Raw genomic sequence first — 24,172 nt, forward strand, 5'->3', positions numbered from 1 at the left:
ACACAGGGCCTTATGAAACGCAGGGCTGGCTAGCCACCATTGTCTCGGTTCTGTCCCCACATGTCTGCTGCCCCTCGGGGCTCACTTAATCTAGGTTGGTCTAGAGCTTTCCCACTGTCCTCCTTCAGGTTCCCTTGAGGACAGCTTCATCCTCTGATGTTGCAGTTACCATTTGGATTTCCTCCAACTTCTCCCCACTAACCTGTAAATAACTAGGGGACAAGGACTTATGCCCTCGGAATCATGTCCTTCTAGCATTGGGCTTATAAACCTGAACAGATAGTTGTGGAGAATCCTGGAAGAGAAGCAGATTGGATTCTGTTACTTATTTTTATTTGGCTATCCATCCTTCCCGTCTCTGTATGCCAAGGCATTTTCCTAAGGTGTATTTCTAAGGTGTGCATTTTACCACACTATGAAAATGTCCCTTTCCTCATCTTATTGGAGACACCATCATGCATCTAGTTGATGAAGACTGGAATATCCCTGCTCGGGCCCCCACTCCTGTGTCTCCCAGCATAGTCACGTTTTCACCATGTTTGCCACCAACTCTAGCTGAAGGTAGTACTATCCTCTGACTGTACTGGTGCAGCAATGTATTATTAGTACTATCCTCTGACTGTACTGGTGCAGCAATGTATTATTAGCCCACCACACACCTTCCTTATGTCCATTATTGATGAAGAGGTCTAATGTTTCTTCAAATTCCAGCTAGGTTGTATGAGTCCTTCTACTTAAACACTGCAGTTCAAATGTAAAACCCAAACCATAAATGAATACATGGATACATATGTACATGCTTACATCCTGAAGAAAAGTTTGAACTCACTCCATTGCCACTCAACTTCCAGTTTCAAGGGCCTCCTGGTTCCCCTTCTTATGACTCATTATTCCCTATTGTGTGTTGAACAAAGTAGGGCTAAATCTCGCTGACCTAGTGAGTACTTACAAGTACACTGGCAAGCTAACACAAGCACAGTGATGCTCTTAGAGGTGTTCAGGGTGGCGCCAGCAGTGTGTAGTACCAGGCAACTGACTGACTTGATGATCTCTGTAACTAAGCATGGGGAAGGAAACTGACAGCCTTCCTGCCTTGTAACATTTTGTCCCCTTCTTGTCTTTGCAGAATATGAGTTGGAAGTAAAGAGGGTGCAAGACATTCTTTCTGGAATAGAGAAACCACAGGTATGTCTTCTGGACCTCTCAGCAAGAACAACATGTTCTTCAGTGTCCCCAATGTGCTTTTATTTTGCCACACCACCACCAGGAAGCAGAAGGACCTCTTCCCATTGCAAATTTTAATAAGCTTGAAATAGTAGTCAGTTATTAACAGACCACGACAATCTAGAACCGGCTTCTATGTAGTCACCTACTGAAATGCCACCTTTGTACTGAAATGCCACCTTTGTGCATATGTTCTGAATTCAGTTAGGTGCCTCTAGATTGTCATGGGTCTACAGAGCAATTTGTTCTTGGTAATTTCTTGTTACTTTTGTACAGGAAAGAATAATACATTTGGAAACCCTCAGAAATCCCAGGTATTTCCCTAGGTAGATTTCAGAGCAGTATTAATATATTAGAGGATTTGGGCACAATAGCAAGAAAAGGATGGGGGGGAGTGGTAATGTTGTAAGATTTAAGTTTTATTTGCCAGGTGTTTTGAAATTCAGCTAGAAATTTATAATGTTGATTCAACCTTTTTGTCTGAGCTAGAGCCAAAGCTTTTGGGAGCATTTTTCTGGCTGAATTGGAAAATCTTGATTCTTGGTGTGTTACAAAGACTGGGCTTTTTATAAAGCAGACTCCAACTTGACCTCGGGGACGCAATTGTACTAAACCAAGGAGCATGGGTGTGTTGGAAGGTGGACGTTATAGGCACTTGTGATGGCCTTGCTGGAGACTTGAAGAGTCTGAACTCACTTTGCGTAGGTCAAGCAGTCATTGTGAGTTCCCAGGCCAAGGTGCTGAGTAACCAGGGATGCATTTACAGACTGATCCAAGTTGGCAGATGAGTTGGAACAAAAGGGTGGGCCCCGAGAGATGGAGGGGAGGGAGGTTTGGGAGGGGCTGGGGGGAGGATGTTAGGAATCCTCACACTCATCATATTCCACAGGATGGGGTACAGGAGTCAGATTAGGTGGTCATGTCCAATGTGGCAAGGAAGGTTTTGGGTGCACAAAGACTAAGGGACAACCATACATAAGAACTTCAGAAAGAAGGGACAAGAGAAAGATGGTAGGAGAGAGAAAACTGCAAATGACTAGCTGGGCTGGGGAGTGAGCAGCTATTCTAAAGGTAGCTGAGCTTTTAGTGTCAGAGCATCCCTTTGAACAGCTTCCCCAGTTGCTGCCCTTGCCATGAGGTAGGTTGGCCTCATGGTGTGCAGTATATCTGGTAGTGCCTCTAGTCTCACTGTGGCCTGGATGTATCCCTGCCATTGCTCAGAACACCTTGCTTTCAAGGTATTTCTGAAGGTCTCTTCCAGCTGCCTATTGTACTTCTGGTAGGATATGTTCATGTTAGGCTCCTTTTATATATATCTTCATGGCTGTTCCTGGACATATGTAGGTCTGTTTCACTTGCGAACTGGTAGACTCAGTGCTGTGGAAACAGGAGGACCAAGAGCAGGAATGGGCGGTTGTAATCATAGAAACGAAGTTCACGCTGTAGGCACAACAGCAGATTGTGGTAGATGGTAGAAGTAAAGAACATGGAGAGATTAGAAAAGGTTAAGGGGCTGGGAGATGCTGGGTGGGCAAATGCTTGCTGTGCAAATATGAGGACCTGAGCTTGGATCTCAGCACCCACATAAAAATACAAAACAAACAACCCAAGTGTGATGGAACCCATGTAATCTAAGCACAAGGGGACAGAGACAAGTGGTTCCCAGGGCTTGCTGACTGACAGGTGCAGCTGAAACAGTAAGCCCCCGATTTAGTGAGAGAACCTGTCTCAGAACATAAGGCAGAGGGCTGGAGAGATGACTCAGCAGTAAGAGTACCAATTGCTCTTACACAGGACCCAGGTGGTTTCTCAGACTGAAGCAGGAGGCATGTGGCCAGCGGGCACACTTTCCTTGGTCCTGGTACATATCCTCTGCCTGGTGACAGCTGCTGACTCCCCAGCCCAGCCAGTCATTTGCATAGTTTTCTCTCTCCTGCCTTCTTTCTCTTGTCCCTTCTTTCTGAAGTCCTTATGTATGATTGTCCCTTAGTCTTTGTGCACCCAAAAGCTAGCTGTCACTGTCCTTGACACATACTGAACCCTTGACAACTGTTGCTGAAGAAATGTCTAACAGACACATCTAGCTTCTCCTGGGTAGAACAGATGCCCCAACACTGGCCAGTGTGGAGGAAGGCAGGGACAGAGGATGTCACAGTGCCAGGCAGCAGCTGGGAGGAGGTGGCCATGAGGAGGTGGCCATGTCTCGCAGTCATGCCTCTGGGTTTGTACCCAGTATGACTGTTAGCTATCTCCCTGACCTTAGTTAGCCAAGGTTTAGCTCCTTCCTGATGTAGATTGGGGTGTCTCAATGTCTTCATCTTTTAAAGATAGCGTAATAAAGCCAACATGGGGGTCTGAGGGGAGAGTTGCATGCTGTGTTAGAATACTTAGAGGAGGCTTTCCTATAGTTTGTAGCATGTAGTTAGGCAACAGGGCAGCTCGGTACTACACTCAGAGATGCAAAGCGCACCAGGCTGCTCTCCTGATGAATCTGAGCTGCAGAAGGTTGGACCCATAATTGGAACGAGCCATTCTCTCTTCTTTTTCCTTTCCACTGTGTCTTGTGCCAGCTCTGAATGACAGGGATTTTTCTTTGCAATTTCTGCTAACAATGCAAGTGCAGAAGTGCCATCCAGGGCTTGCAGACCCCAGCCACCTTGCTGTCACCTTGGGCACCCCAAACTGAGTCATTTTCATGTTCCCTAAAAGAGACCCAAATACTTGGCCAGTTCATAAAGTCTGTCTACTGATGCACACGTGTTTGTCCTGCAGCTCTGCACTTCGGTGCCTTGGGGACTTGATGCTCATGCCCACCGCCTGTACCTGGGGTCGGATCTCTAATGATGCCCTCTGTATGGCTTAGGAGTTAGCAGCCTCACTGGTTCAATCTCCTCAGACGGTGTGCTCAATGCAGCCCTCCTCCCCCTTCGTGTCCTGATGAGCCGCCGGTTTTCAGGAGAATAACGATGTATAACCCGCAGCTGGGGTTGTTTGCCGTTTCCATGGGCTCATGTTGAGTGCAGAAGTGAGACCTAGGAGGAACACTTACTTCCTTGAGAGCTGTCTGGGAACAGAGCTGGAGCACGCAGCACATCGGGAGCTGGAAAAGCAGATGAGCCGGGGTTGTGGATCTGAGTGGCGGCCCTTCACCCTTTCCTCTCCCGTGTGTTTTTCTTTGGGTTATTCATCATAAAGGCTGCTGTAGAAGTCAAACCTTCTCCAGATTGGAGGGCCTCCCACATAGCTAAATTCTGGAATAAAAATTAATTAAATACAGTTTTACATGCTACTCCAAACACTGACCAGAAGGGGCAAAGAGAAAGGATAAAGGATTTCTACAAGTTAATACACTCTACAGTTCACACAGGCAACTACTCTCGAGTTAGAATCTAGTTTTAAATACATAGGAAAGACTAGGCTGTAGCCAGTGAGGAGCTGGTTAGAGATAGTTTCATAAGCCCTCAAGTTATTTTTAAACGGTCAACTAATCCCTATGCAAACTTAGTTCATACACTTCCCAAAGAACCTTTGTCGTCAGTAATTCAGAACTAGAAATCATCACTTCTATCACTCCTTCTAAAGTTATTGATGCCTAGTGGTGGCCGACCCCTTTAGTCGTCCATAAAGCTGGTATACTTTGAGAGACTGTCTGTAGCCATGGCGATTACTGCAGTGAACAAAAGAGTGGCATTCGGGTGGCTCAGTGATCAACACTGGTGGGAAAGGTTGGGCACAAATAGAGGAGTTAGCCATGTGAGGTTCACGGACACGTGTGGTCACTTAGACTTGATCCCGGTTCCGACCTCATCTTACCACTCTAGCCCTCACCGTTTGATCTAAATACATCTGGGGCTGAGGGCTAACCCTGGCTGGCATTGTCTTCAAAGACAAAAAACATAGTTTCCTGGAGTCCACCTTGAGGTAGAAGTGACTTCCAGGTCCAAAGGGAGGCCCAGCACGCTTTCCCACAGGATGCCAGTGGCCATCAGACCTTAAGGGAGGAATTCCTAGGAGCATCTGTTCTCAGGAAGCAGTGCTGATTTCCCAGAGTGCACTTGTGTTGGGAAGGCCCTTGGCAAGGTTGCTTTTCCACAAGTACCTACATATCCTCAAGGCTGGCTCATAGTATAGGGAGAAGTGAACACTATTTTAGCTGGTACTTCTAGGGTCACATGTCTTTGCTCATTTACATAACAAAATCCACAAGGAGGACTGTGTGTTTGTGGAAAGGTGAAGCTTGAAGAGTGTGAATTTATGAGTGCATGCTTGGTATCCGAAGGCCTGGCTTTCACCAGACTGTTCGCAGATGTGCGAGTTCACACCACTAATCATAGAACCAGTGTCACTACCCACTTGGATCATGGAATGGTGCAAGGCAGTCACTTAGCACCTCAGCAGATGTCTACCCGGTGAGGGGGCCTCCTTCTTTTAATGAAAGCTGAGCCTTTCATAGTAGAACAGCACCTTTGAAATTAAAATTACATAATACGCAGTAGCTCAGGGTTACTCGAGCAGGTGTGTGGAAGAATCCAGCATATACCCTGCTGTGTGTGAGAAACTGTCTGAAAAGCAAAGAAATCAACCACCAAGAGATTGACGCCCCAGCCATGAAATGAGCACCCAGGAGACAGAAAGTGTGGCCAGAGCACACAGTGGACTGGGAGGACCGTTCACAGACCTTCCTTGTCTGTCCCAGTTTCTGCAGTGCCTGTCCACCCCGGTGCCCCTTGTAGGAGCTGTGACAAAATGCCTGAGAAAGGCAGCATATGGGAGGAAGGGCTTCTAGTGGCTCACACTTGGACGTACTGTAGTCCGCCAAGGTGGGACATGCTGGTGGCAGCAGCATGAGTTACTGGTCAGAGTGCATTCCTAGTCAGAAAGCAGGGATGATGAACGCTGGTATTCAGTTCATTTTCTCTTTTTCATCCAGTCTGGGACCCTGGCCCATTGATTGGTGCCACCCACATTCTGGCTCGTCCCACCTCCATGAGCCTGATCTAGATAAACCTGCACAAACATGCCAGAGGCTTATTTATCTCTTAGTAGAGCCTGTCATTTTCAGTCTGTCGTAATTACACACTTACCGGGCAGTGTGAGCCTGGACACTGTGTCCTGATTATCTCTCCAAAACTCCTCACAAGGGCACTGTGACTACTCCTGTGGAAACAAAGGCAGTGTTTGACCTGGGTTTAAAAGTTTATTAAGCCCAGGGCAGTGGGAAAGACCAATGCTGTTTGGAGCAAGACAGGACCATGGAGGGTGTGGACGGTCAGTCTGCAGATCAGAGGCCAGGGTGGATTCTGTCCGATAGATGGTATAGTTCAGTGCAAGGCTGGCAGCAAGAGAGCTGCGCTCTGGACCCGCAGCTGGAAGGCTGGAGACTGGTCCTTTGATGATCTCTCATGTGTCCAAGGAGATGGAGACACTACACATCCATCTATTGCTTGTTGTGCTACCTGTATGGAAAACTGAATGTAGACAGGTGGTAGTGGTATGCGATTTTAATCCCAGCACTCAGGACAAATATGCAGGCAGATCCCTGTGAGTTCGAGGCCAGCGTGGTCTACAGAGTGAGTTCCAGGGCAGCCAGGGGTACAAAACAACAAAGAAACTGATTGTTCCATATTCTCTCTGATTTAGTTTTTACTCAACGAACACTTACTTAGCAGCCACAGCTCTTTATTGAATATGACTTAGTTTGTGCCCCTTGGGAGAGCTAGAGTGTTATGGGATTTCCCCGCCCAATTCTGCAACCCCCTCAGAGCCCAAATAAACACTTGGATGCTATGTTAGTTATGAATACCATTGACTGGTGTCTAGGGCTTCTTATTGGCTAGCTCTGTCTTAATTATTAACCCATAACTACTAATCTGTGTATATCTACATTCTCTTACCAGAGAACAAGTGCAGAACTTGCATCCTACATCAGGACTGACTCTGCCTACATTTCCCAGAATCCTCCTCATCTCCTAGTCCCACCTATCTTGCTTCCCTTTTGGCCAACAGTGCTTTATTCATCAACCAATAAAACAAACACATACAGAAAACATCCCCATCACTAGAGTCTGTCAGGTTGACAAAGTGATCAATAGTGGTGGCAGTCCCTACTGAGTAGAGGTGTGATGCTAAGTGGAACACTTCACAGGCGTTGAGCCTACATGGTGACAGTGAAGTAAAGGTCTCATGGGGTCTCAGAGAATAAAGAGGAATCTGGCTAAATGTGCCATGGTGCTACATCTGTATGGAACAGAAATTATGTAGAAGGAATGTCTGTTAAAATTGAAATAAGTAGCAGAGTGAATAACAGTGCTCAGCATTTATCTCCCTATCCATCATTTGTGCTTTCAAATTATTTTGAGTATATAGATTTCCGTAATTTATATCGATTAGATAGTGGCAAAAATAGGAGAACACTGTAGGGACTGCATGGTTATGTATTCCTTGTGAATACCTCCTTCAGCTGAAATAGTCACCAATAAAGACAGGGTGAACACTAAGTTTTAGCGTTCGTATTGAGTCTCACTCCTTTGTTCATTTTAATGAGTTATACAGACAAGCACCCAGGTTGTAATGAGTAGTCTTTAGAAAATTGAAGTTTGAAAGCTCCATTGTTAGATTTTTATTAAAGAATTAAGCATTATGCATCGGGTTAGGTTTCTCTAGAAGCAGGCAGTAAAACAGGGACTCATACAGATAGTTATTTGGGAGATGACTTAGAGAGCCTGAGACAGAGGGGCAGCTGAGACCAGGCAGGGAAGGAAGCCAAGGCTAGACTTGTTCTAAATGAGCAGATTGGAGCTGTGGGCAGCCGGGAGTGTCCAGTGGTATCTGAGGAGAGTCTGTAGCTAGAGCAGACACAGCTGTGGTGAGAATCAAGGCACTAGCTGTTTCCTGGGAATACATAGGACCTTAGGGTCTCCATGGGGCCAGTGTTACCTTCACAGGACAACACACAGAAAAGCTGGAAGGTTGTAGGAAATACTTTTGTTTACCTTGAAATTGTCAGGTTGTGAGCGGCATGAATGTTTGTCAGACTCAGTGAGTCTGCGCATTGAGGATGATGCTACAGGAGCCGAGTATCCTTTGGACATCAGGCCTTTAACAAAAGAGCAACAAATAGGAGTTTGATTAAATTTAAAGCTGCCTTAGACTAACTTTTGTGTCACTATTATTGATACCAAAGGCATAACTCAAGGCAGTTGTGCCAGAATCCTGTGGAATTGTGGAATGCATGTGGACACTTTTAAACTCCCCCACTCTTTTTTTTTTCAGGTGTCTAATATCCAGGCAAGAGCAGTTGTGCTGTCCTGGGCACCCCCTGTTGGACTGTCCTGTGGACCCCATGGTGGTCTCTCCTTCCCTTACAGCTATGAGGTTGCCTTATCTGACAAAGGGAGAGATGGGAAATACAAGATCATTTACAGGTAGTGTATGTTTCTCCATGGTTTTCTTTACTACTAAATTATTGAAGAGAAAAATGGGAAATTCAGACTATGCAAATTTCCTTTTAAGTCAGTAATTTTAAACATTAGTAATCACGGGGCTGAGGGTACAGCTCACTGGCAGAGTACATGCCTAGCATACATGAGGTCCTGGGTTCAAGTCTCAGTACTGGGAAGAGGGATAGTAATTATAGTTCCAGGAATTAATTAATTTTGTCCAAGCAATTATTCATCAGAAATTAATAATATAGGGTTATATGGTGAAATAAACCTTTTGATTATATGCCAGTTGTCAATATAATAGCTAGAGTCCCAGGAAGCCCAGGAGATAGGTACACGATGGAGAGCAGGCTGCGGCTCACGGGTGCAAGCCTGTCTGCTGGGAGGGAGTGCCCCTCAACTTCAGTTGTTGGCATTTGGGTTTTTCCCCCCAACAGATGCTAAAAGTCTCAATGACCATCTTGTGTTTGTCAGCTCAAGCTGCAGAGCTGTAGCCTAGATTTGGACGTAGCTTCTGGTTTGAAACTTAGAACCACTTTATTTGGGAGAAGTTCCGACGTAGCAAACATTAGGTACAAGATGGATGTGTGTGTTCCGTACACGTTTCTGTCACTAACCTTTTATCCTGTTAACCTTTCTCTTCTACATGGATTTCTTCTCATAGTTTCATACATCACAATCCTTTACCACTAGGTATTTCATGTTTTCCAGCACAAGGATTCTTTTTTTAGATAACCCATGTTGTAATTATCAGTTTTCTTAATTACCAGAACTAATTCCAGTTTCGCCAGCTGACTTTATGAATTGCTTGTGCTGAAAACCGAGTTAGTGTTGTTATCACTTTAGGATAGTGCCAGAGAATTCACTTAGCTGTCCAGTCTCTTTCAATGTGTCACTTGAAATTTTTGAAGAATGAGGACTAAGGTGTGGACACACACATACCCTCTATCTTTAGATAAATTAAATCCAGGTTTTGATGTGGAGTTCTCTTGCCTGTCCTTGAACTTATGGTTATCCTGCCTCAACACCCTAGTTCTGAATTCCAGGTGTTACCACATCTGGCCTTTTGGCCACAATTAAACAGAATAGAATATGCCTTGTTTTGTACTGGTTGTTTATCACTTAGGTTAAGGCTGGTTCCCCTTTGGCTCACAGACGAGGTTTTACTTATGTCAGAGAACTTTTTGGGGCCTGGAATGGACTATAAATTCATTGGAGGGGGCTTGCTGAGAGCATTGAGGGTCCTGCCAGGAAACACCTGAGAACTACCTTTGCCAGACAGCTGGCATGTTTTCTTGCAGACCTGCCTGCCAGTATACTTATTTGCTTTGATGTCTTGGTAAGGCATTTAAAACTTAATTGACAGTGCTGTTTCTTAGATCTGCGTGGTATCATTCAAGGGAGTCTGATTTTCAATTAAAAAAAGGGAAGAAGAAGAAGAAGACAACCACCAAATAGGGTTTATTTCTTTCTGGGTTTTGGTGAATGCAGATTTAGTAGTATTTGAGTTACTATTGGCAAATGACTGTGAAGCCCAGTCCCAAAGCTGCTTTGCCTTTGAGACCAGTATTAAACTAACAAATCCTTTGTCTTTGCAGTGGAGAAGAATTGGAATGCAACCTGAAAGATCTCAGACCTGCCACTGATTACCACGTGAGGTGAGTTAGGACCGAGCCCTGGAAGTAGCTGCAGAGCCCAGGTGGCCACCATGCACCTCATGCCTCCTGTTCAATGGGTTGAATGGCACTTCCCCTGTGGAAGGTGTTGGCCCAGAGCCATTTGCTCACGCTCTATACATGGAGCACAGCAATTTTGAGGGCCCAGGGCTGCTCTGGGACAAATAAGGGAGGTGTTCTGAACAGCATGTTTATTTAAAAAAAAATAATTTTTAGGGTTGGGAAGCTGGCTCAGTCAGTAAAGTGAACTACCTTGTCTCAAAGAGTAAGGCAGAGGGCAATTAAGGCATTGTCCAACATCCATCTCTGGGTTCCCTCCCCCCACAAAACAATAACAGTGATTTTATAAGAGCTTCTAGGATCTATTGGATGACATGGCTTAGCATATAATGTTTTCTTTGGTGTCTGTGTGTATATACATACATACATATATCCATCAAGGGTGTGCTTTTGTTTTACCATAGAGGCATCAGATGCTCATCGTAGATGGAACCTCTGTGTTCAGACCCTATGACAGGAGTATGCTTTCCCAGGTTAGAACAGTTTTGGGTCTTAAAAGCCAGTAGACTTTGAAATAGGCAAATAATGCAGAGACCAAATTATCTCTGATGTGAATAAATGCATTTTGACCAAGCAGAAGCCCTTGTAGAGTGACCTATAGTTTGGAACTCCTCTGTAGTTGTTCTGAGGCCCATGATGTGGCCCTAGCAGACAGGGCTAGCTGGTTTAGGCGAAGCCCAGCCATCCTGATAGAGTATCCTAAGATCCAAATTGCTTGGAGCCCATCTCAGTATTTAATGGTGCATCCATCCAATTAGGCAGAGTTCTAAATGTTCCTATTTTACCTAGTTTTCAAGTTGAGCAGAAAATAAAAGAAAACCTTGTGATGGGACGGAGACAGAGTAGCCTGGTAGGAAGCTGGAATTTCTTTCCAACTTTGTCCCACAAGCGATTAGCCTCATATAAATATACAGACTTTATATTAATTATAAACTGTTGGCCAATGACTAGGGCTTCTTATTCGCTATCTCGCTCTTAATTATTAACCCATAACTACTAATCTATGTATTTCTACATGGCCTTATCTTGCCAGAGAAAGCCTGGCATATCCTGTCTTCCTGGTCTCTTCTTGAGGTCTCTCTTTCTTCTCTCCACAGCATTCTCCTAGTCTCCTAGTCCTACCTATCTTCCTGCCTCTACTGTCTGATCAGTGTTTTATTCATCAACCAATAAGAGAAACATATAAACAGAAGGACATCCCCCATTAAGTCCTAGTTTAGTTCTGCCATAAATTGGCTGTTTCAATTTCAACATCAGTAGAAAACCAGTGGCCTGGTTTTCTCTTGAACAGAGGTGATGTGAATGTGATAGGTAAAGTACCTGGAACCAAACCTGACAGTCTGAATTCAATTCCACACATGGGAAGGAAGGACTGACTCCCATGAGCTGTCTGTCCTCTGACACATGCACACACGCACGTGCGCACACGTACAGAGAGAGATCCTGGGTTGCATAGGGAATTGGAGGCCAGCCTGGCAAATGAGACCCTGTTTCAAATGGGTAAAGGGGGGAAACATGAGTTGAGGTTGCAGTGTACTCATTAGGGACACGTGCTCTACGCCTGGTTATTCTATGTCATTGCAGTGACCAGCTGTCTCACATTGTGTGGCATACGTGAACTCTACTGCAACAGCTACCACTGTTTATACCAGAGCCTTACGGCTCCGAATCCTTAGCTTCCACCCACATACTTTCAGACATCATCCAAAAGCATATTTGTAAACCTGGGGTGAAAACCAAAACTGCCGAACCATTCTTCATGTGATCAGTTGAACAAACCGGAAAAGTTAACACAGTGCATTTCATGGGAGTGCAGTCCGTTTCATGGTTAGCGCAGGGTTCCCCTTCGCTCGCGCCTTTCATGGGTTATTGTTGATGCTTTACCAAAGGGTTATTTTGTTAGTTTCCTGTTCCTTTCACGCCTTGCAGTGTTCTCAAGAAACTTGAATGTCATGACAAATCTGCCCTTTCCCTGGTGGAGGAAACCTGGAGAACATTTGATAACTGGAACTCTGTGTAACAGTAATTCTTTTGAAATTGTAATGGCATCATTTACGCCTTCCCTTCCCACCTTCTAGTCCCTTCCGTAGACCTCACGTAACTCTCAAATTCATGGCCTCTTTGTCTTTAATTGTTGAGATATATAAATATCCTAAATATATATCTACAACCTTCTCAGTCCATATGATGTTCTTGCATGTGTATGTGTTCCCAGGGCTGACCACTTGGTAGGGGATGGCCACTGGGGAGGTTTTCCCTGGGGAAGATTATTTCTGGCTCTCAGCATTCCTTAGTTGCTCATAGGTCTTTGTCTAGGGTTGAGGTATCTTGAGCTTCCCTGCCTCTACAATTGCATGTCTGTTGATGTCACCCCGCTTGAAGTCCTGTTTAGAAAGCCATATTTTGAGTCCTCAGGGGTGTAGTGTCCCTGACATTTCCAGATGACAGCCTCATGGGAAACTGTTTCCTTGGCTCTTGCAGTCTCCCACCACTGCCCTTCTGAACTGATTCCTGGGCCTAAGGTTTGGGAATTGCGTTGTTAGATGTATCATTTGAACCTGGGCATCACACGATCTCTTGATCTCTGAATTTTGATCAGTTGTGGTTTTCTGTAATAGTCTATAATGATACAGCAAACTTTCAAAGTTCCAGGAATATGTATTAGTAGCAAATTCAGTAGTCACTACAGGGGCTGTGTGGAAATGCCATTTGCTGTGGAAGAACTATATTACCCAGCAGCCACAAAAGGAGAGCTGCCCCTTTCATTAGGAATCTAGAAACATCACCCTGCTACAAGCCCATGGAGCTATCTAAGACAACTGGGGTATTTCTTCTAACAGCACAAAATAGGCTACCCTTTCCTTTCCTGTTATTTTTGTTTGTCTGTTTTGCTGTTTGGAGAAAGGGTCTCTGTGGCCAGGGATGAGATGGCCTTCTGCTTTTCTACCCGATACCTCTCAAATGCTGAAATGACAGGTGTGAGCCACCACATCCAGTTTATGCAGTGCCCGGCATACTGAGCCATGCAGCCCCTTCCAATTCTTAATATTGCAATTTTGATTGACACCTACAGAAATCCAGTAAGAGGTCCTAGCCATCAGCCAACAGTTTGATAATTAATATAGCGTCTGTGTGCTTATTTGGGGCTTGAGGGCTGTGGGGCCTGGCAGGACAAGGAACTCCAGCAGCAGTTATCACTGTCCCTTTCTTTTGCTGTGCTTCAATCTATATTAAAGCCTTTTGAAAAACAAATCCCAGCTTCACTTCAAAAACAGGAACTAGTATTTCTGTCAGTAGAAGCCCCATCGGGGATTTGAGTGACAGAATGGACAGCAAGTCCATGACAAACTTGGCGGCACTTTTGTAGTCACCAGTGTAAGCAGTTTGCCCAGAAGTGACATCATGGTTGACATTTCCCAGAAAAAAAAAATGTGTTGAAACATTTCTAAAAACCTAGTTGACCAGTCCAGAGTAATTTTATGAAGTAGGTGCAGCTCGAAAAGCTGTGGCTCCTGGGATGTCCCGGATATGTGGAAGGAGCTGCAAGCCTGGTGATGAAATCTTGGAGCACCTGCTTCCTAAGTGATTGGCTGGCATTGACTTGGAAACCAATGTGGAACCCCAACAGGAAATTAATTATGCAAGAAAATGTTCTGGATTGGGGGGTTAAGTGCAAAAGAAAATCCAATTGATTTATTTCACCAAAGAAAATGATCCTAAGCCTCCTGTTACAGGTATTAGGGAAAACCCATCACCATGGGGACGGATTTGGATTATTTTATTTATGTGTTAGTGTGTTTGGGGGAAGGTTGCATATGGAGATCAGAGGACAATTTACAGGGGTGGGTGCTCACTATCATGTGAGTTCTGGGATCAAATTCAGGTCATCAGGTTTGGTGACAGGTGCCTTTAACCACTTAGCCATCTTGCTGGCCCTGGATTATTTAATAAATGTCATTTTCAAAGATTTCACCTTTCTATAGACATTACAGGTAAGAATGTAGCAAGCTACTGTTACAGTTACAATTGGTTAGTTTATTTACTGAACAATTTTAACTAATAAATAATCCTGATGTGATTGGATAATGTATCAGATTTCACTGACTACAACACATTAATAGTATGCTTTAAAATTAACCTAGTTTTCCTTACTGACCAGCTTGTATTTGTGAAATCACTGGACTTCTCATGTAAATGACTTTGGAGAGGCTTTTGCTCAGGTCCTCATGCATGATGAGTACACCAAGTTCCACACCAAACTTTGTTTTGTTTTGTTTCTTTGAGACAGGATTTCTCTGTGTAGCCTTGGCTGTCCTGGCACTCACTCTGTAGACCAGGCTGCCCTGGCGCTCACAGAGATCCACCTGCCTCTGCCTCCCGAGTGCTGGACCAAACTCTTAACAGTCTCCACTGTTACAGAGGAGCAGAGAAGCTCCATGTGGCTCCTATAACCGAATGAGACGTTCACTACTCTTCTCAGGTTCTTTCTCTGCCAAAGGTCTTTCTATCAAAGACCTTGAAGTCAGATTTAGATATTATATATTTCACTTTTAAATAACATTACCATCTTTACATGCCACCTAAAACACAATGGTAATTCTTAATGTCTTCAAAACTCGGATACTGCTCACTTTTCCTCAGTTGTCCTAAAAATGAAGGGTTTTCTTTCTTTAGTTTGTTGTTATGAAAAGTCAGATGTAGCCTGAATATGCTGTTTGGTTAATGAGTCTCAAATTTCTTTAACTCCCCTTTTCCTTAGGACTTCATGTCTTTATCAGGGTCATTTTTATGTCCTGTAGAGTATTCCATACTCGTCAGTTTAGCTGACTGAAGTTTCTCTGATTGCTTGATATACATCCCTGTCCTCTGAATTTACAGGAAGGAGGCAGTAACACATAATCAGATCTACACATAGACAATGGCTTGTCCTTCTCGTTTATTTATTTGTTTGTTTACTTATTTATTTTTGTGTATCTTACTATGCAACATAGGCTGGCCTAGAACTCATTTTTGTAATTCTTAGTTAAGATTTCTATGAATGTGACAAAACATCATAACCAAAAACAACTTGAAAGTGAGGGTAGGGTTTCACTGTGTAGTCCCAGTTGTCCTGGAATTTGGCCTTGAAATTCAAACTCGGTCTGCTTCTGCCTCTGGAGTGCTGGGATTAAAGCCTCCACACCTGGCTCAAGTTTACAGCTCTCAGGTCACACTTCATCCCTGAGGGAAGTCAAGGCTGGAACTCAAGACAGTAACCTGGAAGTAGGAGGAACTGAAACAGAGACCATGGAGAAAGACTGCCTGTAGTTTGCATCTCCTTCCTGGCTTGCTCAGCCTGTTTTCTTATATCATCTAGGTACCATTCCTAGGTACCCAGGAATGGCTCTTCCCACTGTGTTCTTTGACTTTTAATTAATGGGAACCCACCACATTAGTCATCAGTCTAGTGAATGCCCCACAGGCTTGTTGGCAAGTTAGTCTGTCTGACAGTGGGATTTTCTCCATGAGGTTCCCTTTTCTCAAAATGACTCTAGCTTGTGTCACATTGTCACAAAACTGAGTAGCAGAGTGGTAGCTCAAGGCACCTTTGAAGTCACAGTCCTCCTGCTTGAGCCTCCTTCCTGCAGGAATCTTAGGCGTGTCGTGCGCTTCACTGCTCAGGTGCTGTGGGAATGCAGGTGGGAATGTGCAGCATCTGATTACCTCCTTTGCGGTGATCTTAGTCTAAATCCTAAAATGTATAGGTGGCTCTGATATTTAAAGACCCCAGGTCTCCTCCCGCAACACATGTAGATCCTGGTCTAGGTACAGCCCATAAGACTTCAGCTGGAGAATTGTGCTATAAAATTTAACCTCAAATCTGACCATGTCTGCAACAATGTATGGTTCATTGAGTGTATCCTGACACACAGGTGTGATCTTACCAGATCACTACCTTTGGTTTTGCATTGTCACGGTCATTGTCACACGGTATGCACAGAGGAGCCTTTTCTCAATTGGGTTGGGCAGAGCGCATGCTCACATGTGGTATCATTTCTTTGCCTCAAATGCTGTGATGCCCTCCCATGAGGCCAATAACACAATACAAGATGGATTCCTGCATTGCCTTTTAGGATACAGTGTACATTTGTGCTGAGCACTTTTGAGTTACAAACACTAAAGTCGGGAATATATGTTGAGTGCTGAGCCAGGTGCTGTAGAGTGCAGAGGAAGTCATTAATCTTGGTGCATTAAATATGCATGTGAATGGATTGTGCTGGAATGCTGTCCTTGTTGGACTGCAGGGAGATTCATTTGGCACTAGCCCTCAGGTTTCTCGGGCAAAGCGTCCACATCTTTATCTAAATGGACACAGTGCTCTGCACAGTGCTGTGACGGGGCATGTCCTTCTGTGTATGTGTGTGTCTCTTATTTGTGCTGAGGTGTCATCCACCTCATTCTTCTTTCATACATTCTCTGCAGCCTGTGAACTCTGGTCACATTCCTTCTCACTAACTCCTAGCAAGGGTACTTTCCACCTTTTTTCTAGCCAGCCAAGCCAAGCCTAATGGTTTTAGAATGTATATGTGGAGGTCATTTGGGGAGTGAAGCTCCGTCCCCTTCCTTATGTAAAAGGCTCTTCTCCAGTCAGCAGAGTTACCTCTCTTCAGTGGGGCTGAGTGGGAACTTAAGGGAAAGCTCACCTAATGAGATGGCTGTCCCTACAGTTAGTGATCAGAGCACAGTGTCCTCCTGTGTAAGGACTTAAAGGCCGTAGCTGAAGCGAGTCTCATCTTGACCTTGGATCTCAACCACTGCTGCTCAGTCTGCCTGTCTGTTTCCTTTGCAGGGTATACGCCATGTACAATTCCGTCAAGGGAGCCTGCTCTGAGGCGGTTAGCTTCACCACCCACAGCTGTGCGCCAGAGTGCCCCTTCCCCCCAAAGCTGTCACACAGGAGCAGAAGTTCACTCACCTTGCAGTGGAAGGTGAGTAGCCCCAAGTGCCAAGCGTATGCTCATGTTGGTGGCAAGGCAGTCAGTGGCCACTTCAAGTACTCCATTTGCACTGGAACTTGGTTTTCTGTGTAATCTTGTGTGAACCCAGTTGTGAGGTATCAGAAGTTGCCAATTTGCGTTGACAGGTAGAGGAGGTAGGAGGAAGTTCCAGCAGGGTCCGATGTGAGCACCTTCTCAGGAGCTTAGTGGCTCTCCCAGTGTGACATAGTTGACATAAGTACCGAGAATTCCTCAGTTCCATACTTTCTACTTGAGTTCATTTCTGGAAACTTCAGCATGCATTTTGAAGGGTTAGAGATAAAGTGGGGTTGAGTTCTTTTAGCTTCTTCCGAAGATGAAATACTTGCTAGTTAAAAGCTTCTTAGAATAATTTGTGTTCTGTATTCCATTAAGGCTTCATTAATTTTCACTAATTAGTCATTAGCTCAGTCAGGATTCCTATTTTTAACAGCCTGAACTATGTTGTGGTTTTCATAAAATACAGTGTACTGTCTAAAAATAGCCATTGCCTAGCAAGCGATCTTAGGGTGTACCCTTCTTTAAAGTATGACATTAGCCTGTTAGTCACGTTTCATGTTTTTAAGAAAACAGACCGTTATCACTCTCTACAATCATTATGTCTCTGTCTTGGTGTCTTAATGTAGTTAGAAAGTGACAAGGAGAAGGAAACAGTGGAGGCTTATGGTTTCAGCATGCAGAGGGGGTAAGAGGTCCTGGGAGAGAGTAGGGTGGCAGTGGCAATGTCACCAGACTTCTCTGCATCCTGGTTTAGCCATGTGCTCATAGTCAGTGGCTGACACTGACCGTGTTGTTGGGACAGAGGCAAAGTTTCAACTGGCTTAGACTGAACTTTTTTATTTTCCTTCCTGGCTTCCAGGGATAATCCAGGTCAGTGATTTCCCACCTTTTCAGAGTTTTAGCACCCAACTTCTCATCATCGTTTGTTAATTCCTTGGCAAATACACATCCATTTTAAAATAAGCTCATGTGAAATAATATGAATCTATATTTTCTGAAGGAAAGATTTAAAATTGATTTCTTTTGGAAACAATACAAGAAATCTAAAGATTACCAGAGGGACCCCGGGGTCTTACGAACATAAAGTTGGGAATCACTGATATGTATCTGCTGTGAGCTTGGGTGGCATCTGGGTCTCGGGTGGACCAGCAGCTTCCAGAGAGGTCACTTGAGGACCAAAGCTACTCTGTTCCATTCAGTCATCTGCAAAGGGCCGCAGGTCCTGGATTCAGCTCGGCATCTATTTAAACGTGCTGTGTAGGCTCCCTGGTAGCACACTGGGTAAAGGCATGTGCACCAGAGACTTCCAGCTGCCGCCTGTTCTTGACTCCACAAAGAAACCGAGATAGTCACAGAATTCAATTCTCCTGAAAGCTTTGCCAGTTACCTCAAAGTTCACCCGCCCCCTCCCCTGCCCCCAACCCAGACCCACCAAAGCTCTAAATGTCAGTACCCAACTCACCTGCAAGCAGGCTCAGCAGGGAGGAGAGGAGGGGAGGGAAAGACAGACCTGTGGCTCTTACAGAGCCCTGATGATGCTTTATTATCAACAGTGGTAAAATAACAGCTGCCATTTGCTGAGTGCTTCTTATAAAGCTGGGTATATTCATGGGTGATTTACATATAGTCTCCTGGTTATCCATCATGGATCTTCATTCTTGGAAATAGAGTTTCCATGTTGATATTAAACAGCTCACAGACCATTGGCAAGCAGACAATGGACTGGGATTCCTTCTGTGAGGGTGTGGTGCAGTTTGCTGGGCCCCTCTCTGAGGAAGAACCAAGCCCAAACATACCATATTTTTGAGACAAGCTAGGCTCCTACTGTTTGCCTCTTAGTTTCTCTGTCATTCTAGAACTTTCTACCCTGAGTACTGCAATAACCCCAGGGTGTCACCCCTCCTAATATAATAGCTCAGGCTCTGTAAAGTTGTCTTTCCTAGAAAGTCTTGTTGAACCTTGTCTGCTCAGTGACATTGGTATCAGCTTTCTTTTATGAGCACAAGAAATGAAGCCTCTTTTCACTAAGGGCTAATACCCTCTGGTAGTCTATCCGGAGGATGTAGCTTTCTGTGCCTTTGTGCATGCGTGCGTGCATGCGTGTGTACAGGAGGGTAGGGTGGGAGGAGGTGGGGTGGGGGATGGGGTGCTTTAATGCCACAGCTGGTTCTCTAATCCTAAGTACTTAAAGGAAAAAGTAGAACAAAACAAAAATCCAAAGCTGTGAGAGGAAGTCACACAAAGGCAGGCATGACTGTGCCTGCTCCCAGCCCCAAGCAGTGTGTGTTACACATTAGGTCTTTTGTCTCTTGCTGCAGTGAACCTAAAATGACTCTTGAGAGTTTCATCTCAGAGGAAGCAGGGTACACGGGGCAGGAGTGTGGTAGGGAGGAAGCGGGTGGGCCTCACTGTCCAGGGAGGCCTGCCAACAACGAGGCCGCTCTTACAGCTGAGTTGTGGAAGGTTAATAGATAATCCTGTCTACCAAGGCCCTGCGGCAGCTGCTGGCTCCTTCTCTGAGGGGACTGCATAGAGCTGTGACAGCCACTGTCTTTGACCACGTTGCTAGCTTGTCTCTGAACAGTTTCTCCAATCTCATTTCGTTGTTTTCTTTTTTAGGCTCCAATTGACAATGGTTCAAAAATCACCAGCTACCTTTTAGAATGGGACGAGGTAAGCCTCTTTCACATTCATCCATCCAAAATGCCATTTTGAAGATGCTGGTCTTTCCTGAGGCATGTCGAACAGAGGAAATGCACATCAATAGAGACATTTAGCTCAGTAGTTGTGGACTGTGGAAAAGCAGTTTAGGTTGAAGCAGGACAGTGGATTGTGCATTAAAATAAAATTGCCTGCAGCATGCAAGCAATGCTACTGAAAACAGACAGGTTTTATCCATTCCAGATTCCCACTGCCTCCCCAGATATTAATATGTATTAGCCGTTGGTTGCATTTTCATCTCCACTGCATGGGTAGTTTTGATAAGGCAAAGCCTGCGTTTTGGGAAGCATGCTGTAGTTTTCTTTTTTGGAGTATGACATGGGTCCTCCCTCCTTCTGTCTGTCTGGGAGTAGAACCCCACATGGAGTCTCGTACATGCCCTGTATGAGTCCCTGTGGATTAGACTATCATGTGACAGGAACAGTGCCCATGATGGAGTGAGCCTGTCCTCAAAGCTACTCTGCTGCACGCCAGTGCCCACGGCCTCTCCATCCTCACTCTCTCTCACACGTGACACACAGAAGCTTGGGCAGGAGATTCCACACAGCAGCTTCTTGCTTCCAAAGGGCCCCTGTGCCTTTTGTTCCTGTAAACCTCTGCTGTATTCATTCTTCATTGTTTCATACTCCCTTTTCGTGGTTTGAAAAAGGGGCTAAGGACTTAAAAATAGAAAATGAAAAAAAATGGTGAGTAGTTTAAGTTAAATAATCTTTGTGACTTAAATTTGGAGAGATTAAAAATTCAGAATGTGTTCTCCAACAAAGGACATGACTTGTCAGGTATGGACAACTGTTGAAAATGGAACATTTTACCTGAATACAATAGTTAATGGTGATATTTGAAGCGACCTTCATTGCTTTCTGTAGAGTGTATTTGCATTTGGGTTGCATCTTAACAGCTTTGAGTAACTAATGACAGCTGCCATGGTAGCTTTAGAGTCTTATAAACACCTTATTAGGTACACATTGCAAAGTGCTTTAACTGGACAGTGGAGACTGCTGTAGCCCTTGGCTGTACATATAGCTCTGTATGTGTACCAGTAGAGACTTGGGGACTGTTCCTCAGGGCCATCCACCCTGCTTCTAGAGACAGAGTATCTCACAGTCTTGGGTTCAACAATTGAGATGAACTGGTTGTTCCTTAAGCCTAGGGACCTGGCTGTCTCTGCCTCCCAAGCACTGGGGTTACAGGCATATACCACTGTGCCTAGGATGTTTTTGTGGGTTGTGGTGATCAGACTCAGGTCTTCATAATGATGTCAGTACTTCACCAGCTAAAGCCCCTCCTTAGTCCCCATGTGTGGCTTTTTGTCCTGTGCCTTTTGCTGTTTGTTTTCTTAGAATGGTGACAATCTAAGGTCAGGAAAGTCAGAGAAATTGAGTGCTTGAGTGGAAAGTCTCCTAGGTCAGCCACTGAAGGAATCAGCAGTGGAAGGGCAGCTCACTCCTTCCTGTAGGATTCAAATAGGAGTGTGTTGGTGTGATGTCACCGTGGACTAGTCATCACAAAGGGCTCGGTGATCAGCCTGACACCTTCCCTGCATAGTCTCCTCCTGTCTCTCTCCCCCATCCTTACTTACTCCTCTGCCTTCTTTATGCTTCCTATCTCTCCTCGCTCACCTTCCAACTCCTGCTGGTGTTGGCTCTGCTGACTTTTGCAGGAGAACCAGGCCACCCCTTACCTAAGGCCAACAAAGGGTTCTTGGGCTCTGTAGCTTACCATTCGCTCTGGAAGGCTGTTGGAACCCCTGGCAGCAGGGGATCACAAGAACACAGACTCGGACATAGAGACCCTGTCCCAGCTTATATTGTGCAGCTTAGCTTCTAGGCCTTTCCATATATCCCGTCTTCAAAGTGGCAGCAAGGACAGTTGTCAGCTTGGAGGCATCCACACTGCCACAAGTAGGTGATTTGTGTTCATCTTTTCAGAGAGTGTTTGGGGATTGCTTTCAGTATTAGTCCATGTATTCATTAGTACTTAAGCATTCTTGGCACATGCCCCTTACTGCCTCCAGGTGGCATACTGTCCTCTGAGGGAAGAATGCTAAGGAAGGTAGTGCCCTCTTCCCCTCCTCAGTGGTAGCCGAACAAGCTTGAGGTGCTTCTCCTGTGTACTGGTTGAACATATGCAAATGATATGTAAATAAAGCAAACCCGGCCAAGTGCTCCTCATTTTTCCAGCCAGTTACTTCTTTCTTTCATACCCCAAGTCTCTCCTCCAGTCTATATGAAAGGTTAAAAAATGGTTCCATAGAGCTCATGGCAGTGAGACTACATGTAATAGTAACTAGCTCGTTCATGCCCAGTTTTATCATTTCAGAAGTACAATTTCTAGCATAATAATCTAGTAGTTTTGTTTCTCAGTGGGACCAAATGATCAGCGGCCCTCCTCAGAGTGGCTCGCTTGAGTCTGTGTTCCCATGTTGCCCAGGCCCTGGCTACAAAGAAGGAAGACAGGTGTTCAGGGACGGAAAGCAGCACCTGGTCTGCAGGAAGTGAGGACCCATGAAGCCCTGGCTGCCCTCTGAAACCTTCTGGTAGTTTCTAGAGCCAGTGTACCTGGTACAGGACCTGTTTGTAGACTCTGTGCTAGTAAGGGTGGTGGGGCAAGGGACTGGGAAGGGGCTGTGTGCTACGCTCCTGCCTACCCTGCCTTCCAGGAAGCATACCTCCCGTTGTCTCTCCACAGCTGTCTGCCTCAGCCACGCATCCAGAAACTCTTGGCTGCCCATGGGCTGCAGAAATGAACATGGGTACAAGTGACAGATCACTGACAAGAATAAGATGGATAAAAATTGTAAAGAATAGAACAAGGTCATAGGAAGTAAAAATGCCCTCTGCCAGGCCTGACAGTCTGAATTCAAGGCCTGGACCCCACATGGGGGAAGGAGATAACTGACAGCTTCAAGGTCTTTTCTGACCTCCACATGCCTTGTGTGCATGCACACACTCAGACACACACCAAGACAATGAACACGTGTAAACACATGCATCCTTGTATGCACGCACACACTCAGAGACAATAAACAGGTAGTTAGCACCTTTTTTAAAGATGGTTTAGTATCAAAGAAAGTTGTACTGAGGAAGTTCACCCAGCCCACGTCCTCCCCCCGGGTCATAACTTTGAGGTAAGTGTTCCTGTCCACATGTACACCATGTATCTAGGTGTCCTCTGGAGCCCAGGTTTTGTTCACAGCACAGAGCTGTGTTTCCTGCTCTTAGAAACTCCATTTGTAATCTCCACTCCAAGAAGGCGAAGAGTGAAACAAGTTGAAAGTATTGGTACATTTGGGTGCAGGGACTGAAGCCACTCCGATGAAGCCTTCCTTAAATAAAGGCAGGCCTTTGGCTCTGTTGGGTCTGCAATGCTGGGGGAGGGGAAGGCTCAGTGAGGGCCAGAAGTGGACAGAGCAGTAGCCAGACAGCTCTTATTCAAGCCTGTGGCCATTACTTTCTCATTGCATAGAGTTCACTTGAAAGTTACTCATGGGGCTTCAATAAAAGACTGAGTTGTTTTTCTGCCCTTAGTAACTAAGTTGGTAACTCCTTAATTTTTAAACCCATGTGGAATAACCAATCATATGATAGGAAAGAGATCTAAGAATGAAACATTCTGGAATCCTTGTCTTCTCAGTTGTGAGATCAGTTTTTTACCTGACACGGGTTGGTTTGCATTACTTCAATTGGTGTGGTTTTTCCTGTCCAAACAAGGGTCCTGCCGCTCATGTGACCCTTGGGCTTTGAGAACTCACCCTACCTGTTTGCAGAAAGGTCTTCAGCCAGAGACTCCCTGCAGAGACACCCAGTCAGGAGGTGAAGGTGGAGGTCATTTTCAGGGCAGGTCTCTATTGAATGATTGGCAGTGACCTTGAGATCTGCCTTTTCATTCCCTCTGACTTCTCCCCAGGCCGCTCCTGATCTTCATATGGTCTCTAGGGATCTGAACTCAGATCATGCTCCTGTGGTAGGTACTTTACCTACAGAGTCATCTCCCCAGGCCCCTTAGCCTTTCTGCTGAATGGCAGGCAAAGCCT

At 45.1% G+C, this 24,172-nt stretch overlaps 1 protein-coding gene across 5 annotated transcripts in view; it reads left to right on the forward strand.

The window, feature by feature from the left end:
- Fndc3b (fibronectin type III domain containing 3B) overlaps window positions 1–24,172 on the forward strand; it is a 284,468-nt gene that overhangs the window by 197,258 nt on the left and 63,038 nt on the right. For all 5 annotated transcript variants that reach the window (XM_021226947.2, XM_005069755.4, XM_013113104.3 and 2 more), the window contains 5 exons: window positions 1,127–1,185; window positions 8,497–8,648; window positions 10,265–10,324; window positions 17,232–17,370; window positions 20,038–20,091. In XM_021226947.2, coding sequence (XP_021082606.1) covers window positions 1,127–1,185; window positions 8,497–8,648; window positions 10,265–10,324; window positions 17,232–17,370; window positions 20,038–20,091 — 464 coding nt within the window. The remainder of the gene's footprint in view (window positions 1–1,126; window positions 1,186–8,496; window positions 8,649–10,264; window positions 10,325–17,231; window positions 17,371–20,037; window positions 20,092–24,172) is intronic.

Source organism: Mesocricetus auratus, unplaced genomic scaffold (assembly GCF_017639785.1).
Source record: "Mesocricetus auratus isolate SY011 unplaced genomic scaffold, BCM_Maur_2.0 Super-Scaffold_100011, whole genome shotgun sequence".
Lineage (NCBI taxonomy): Eukaryota > Metazoa > Chordata > Mammalia > Rodentia > Cricetidae > Mesocricetus > Mesocricetus auratus.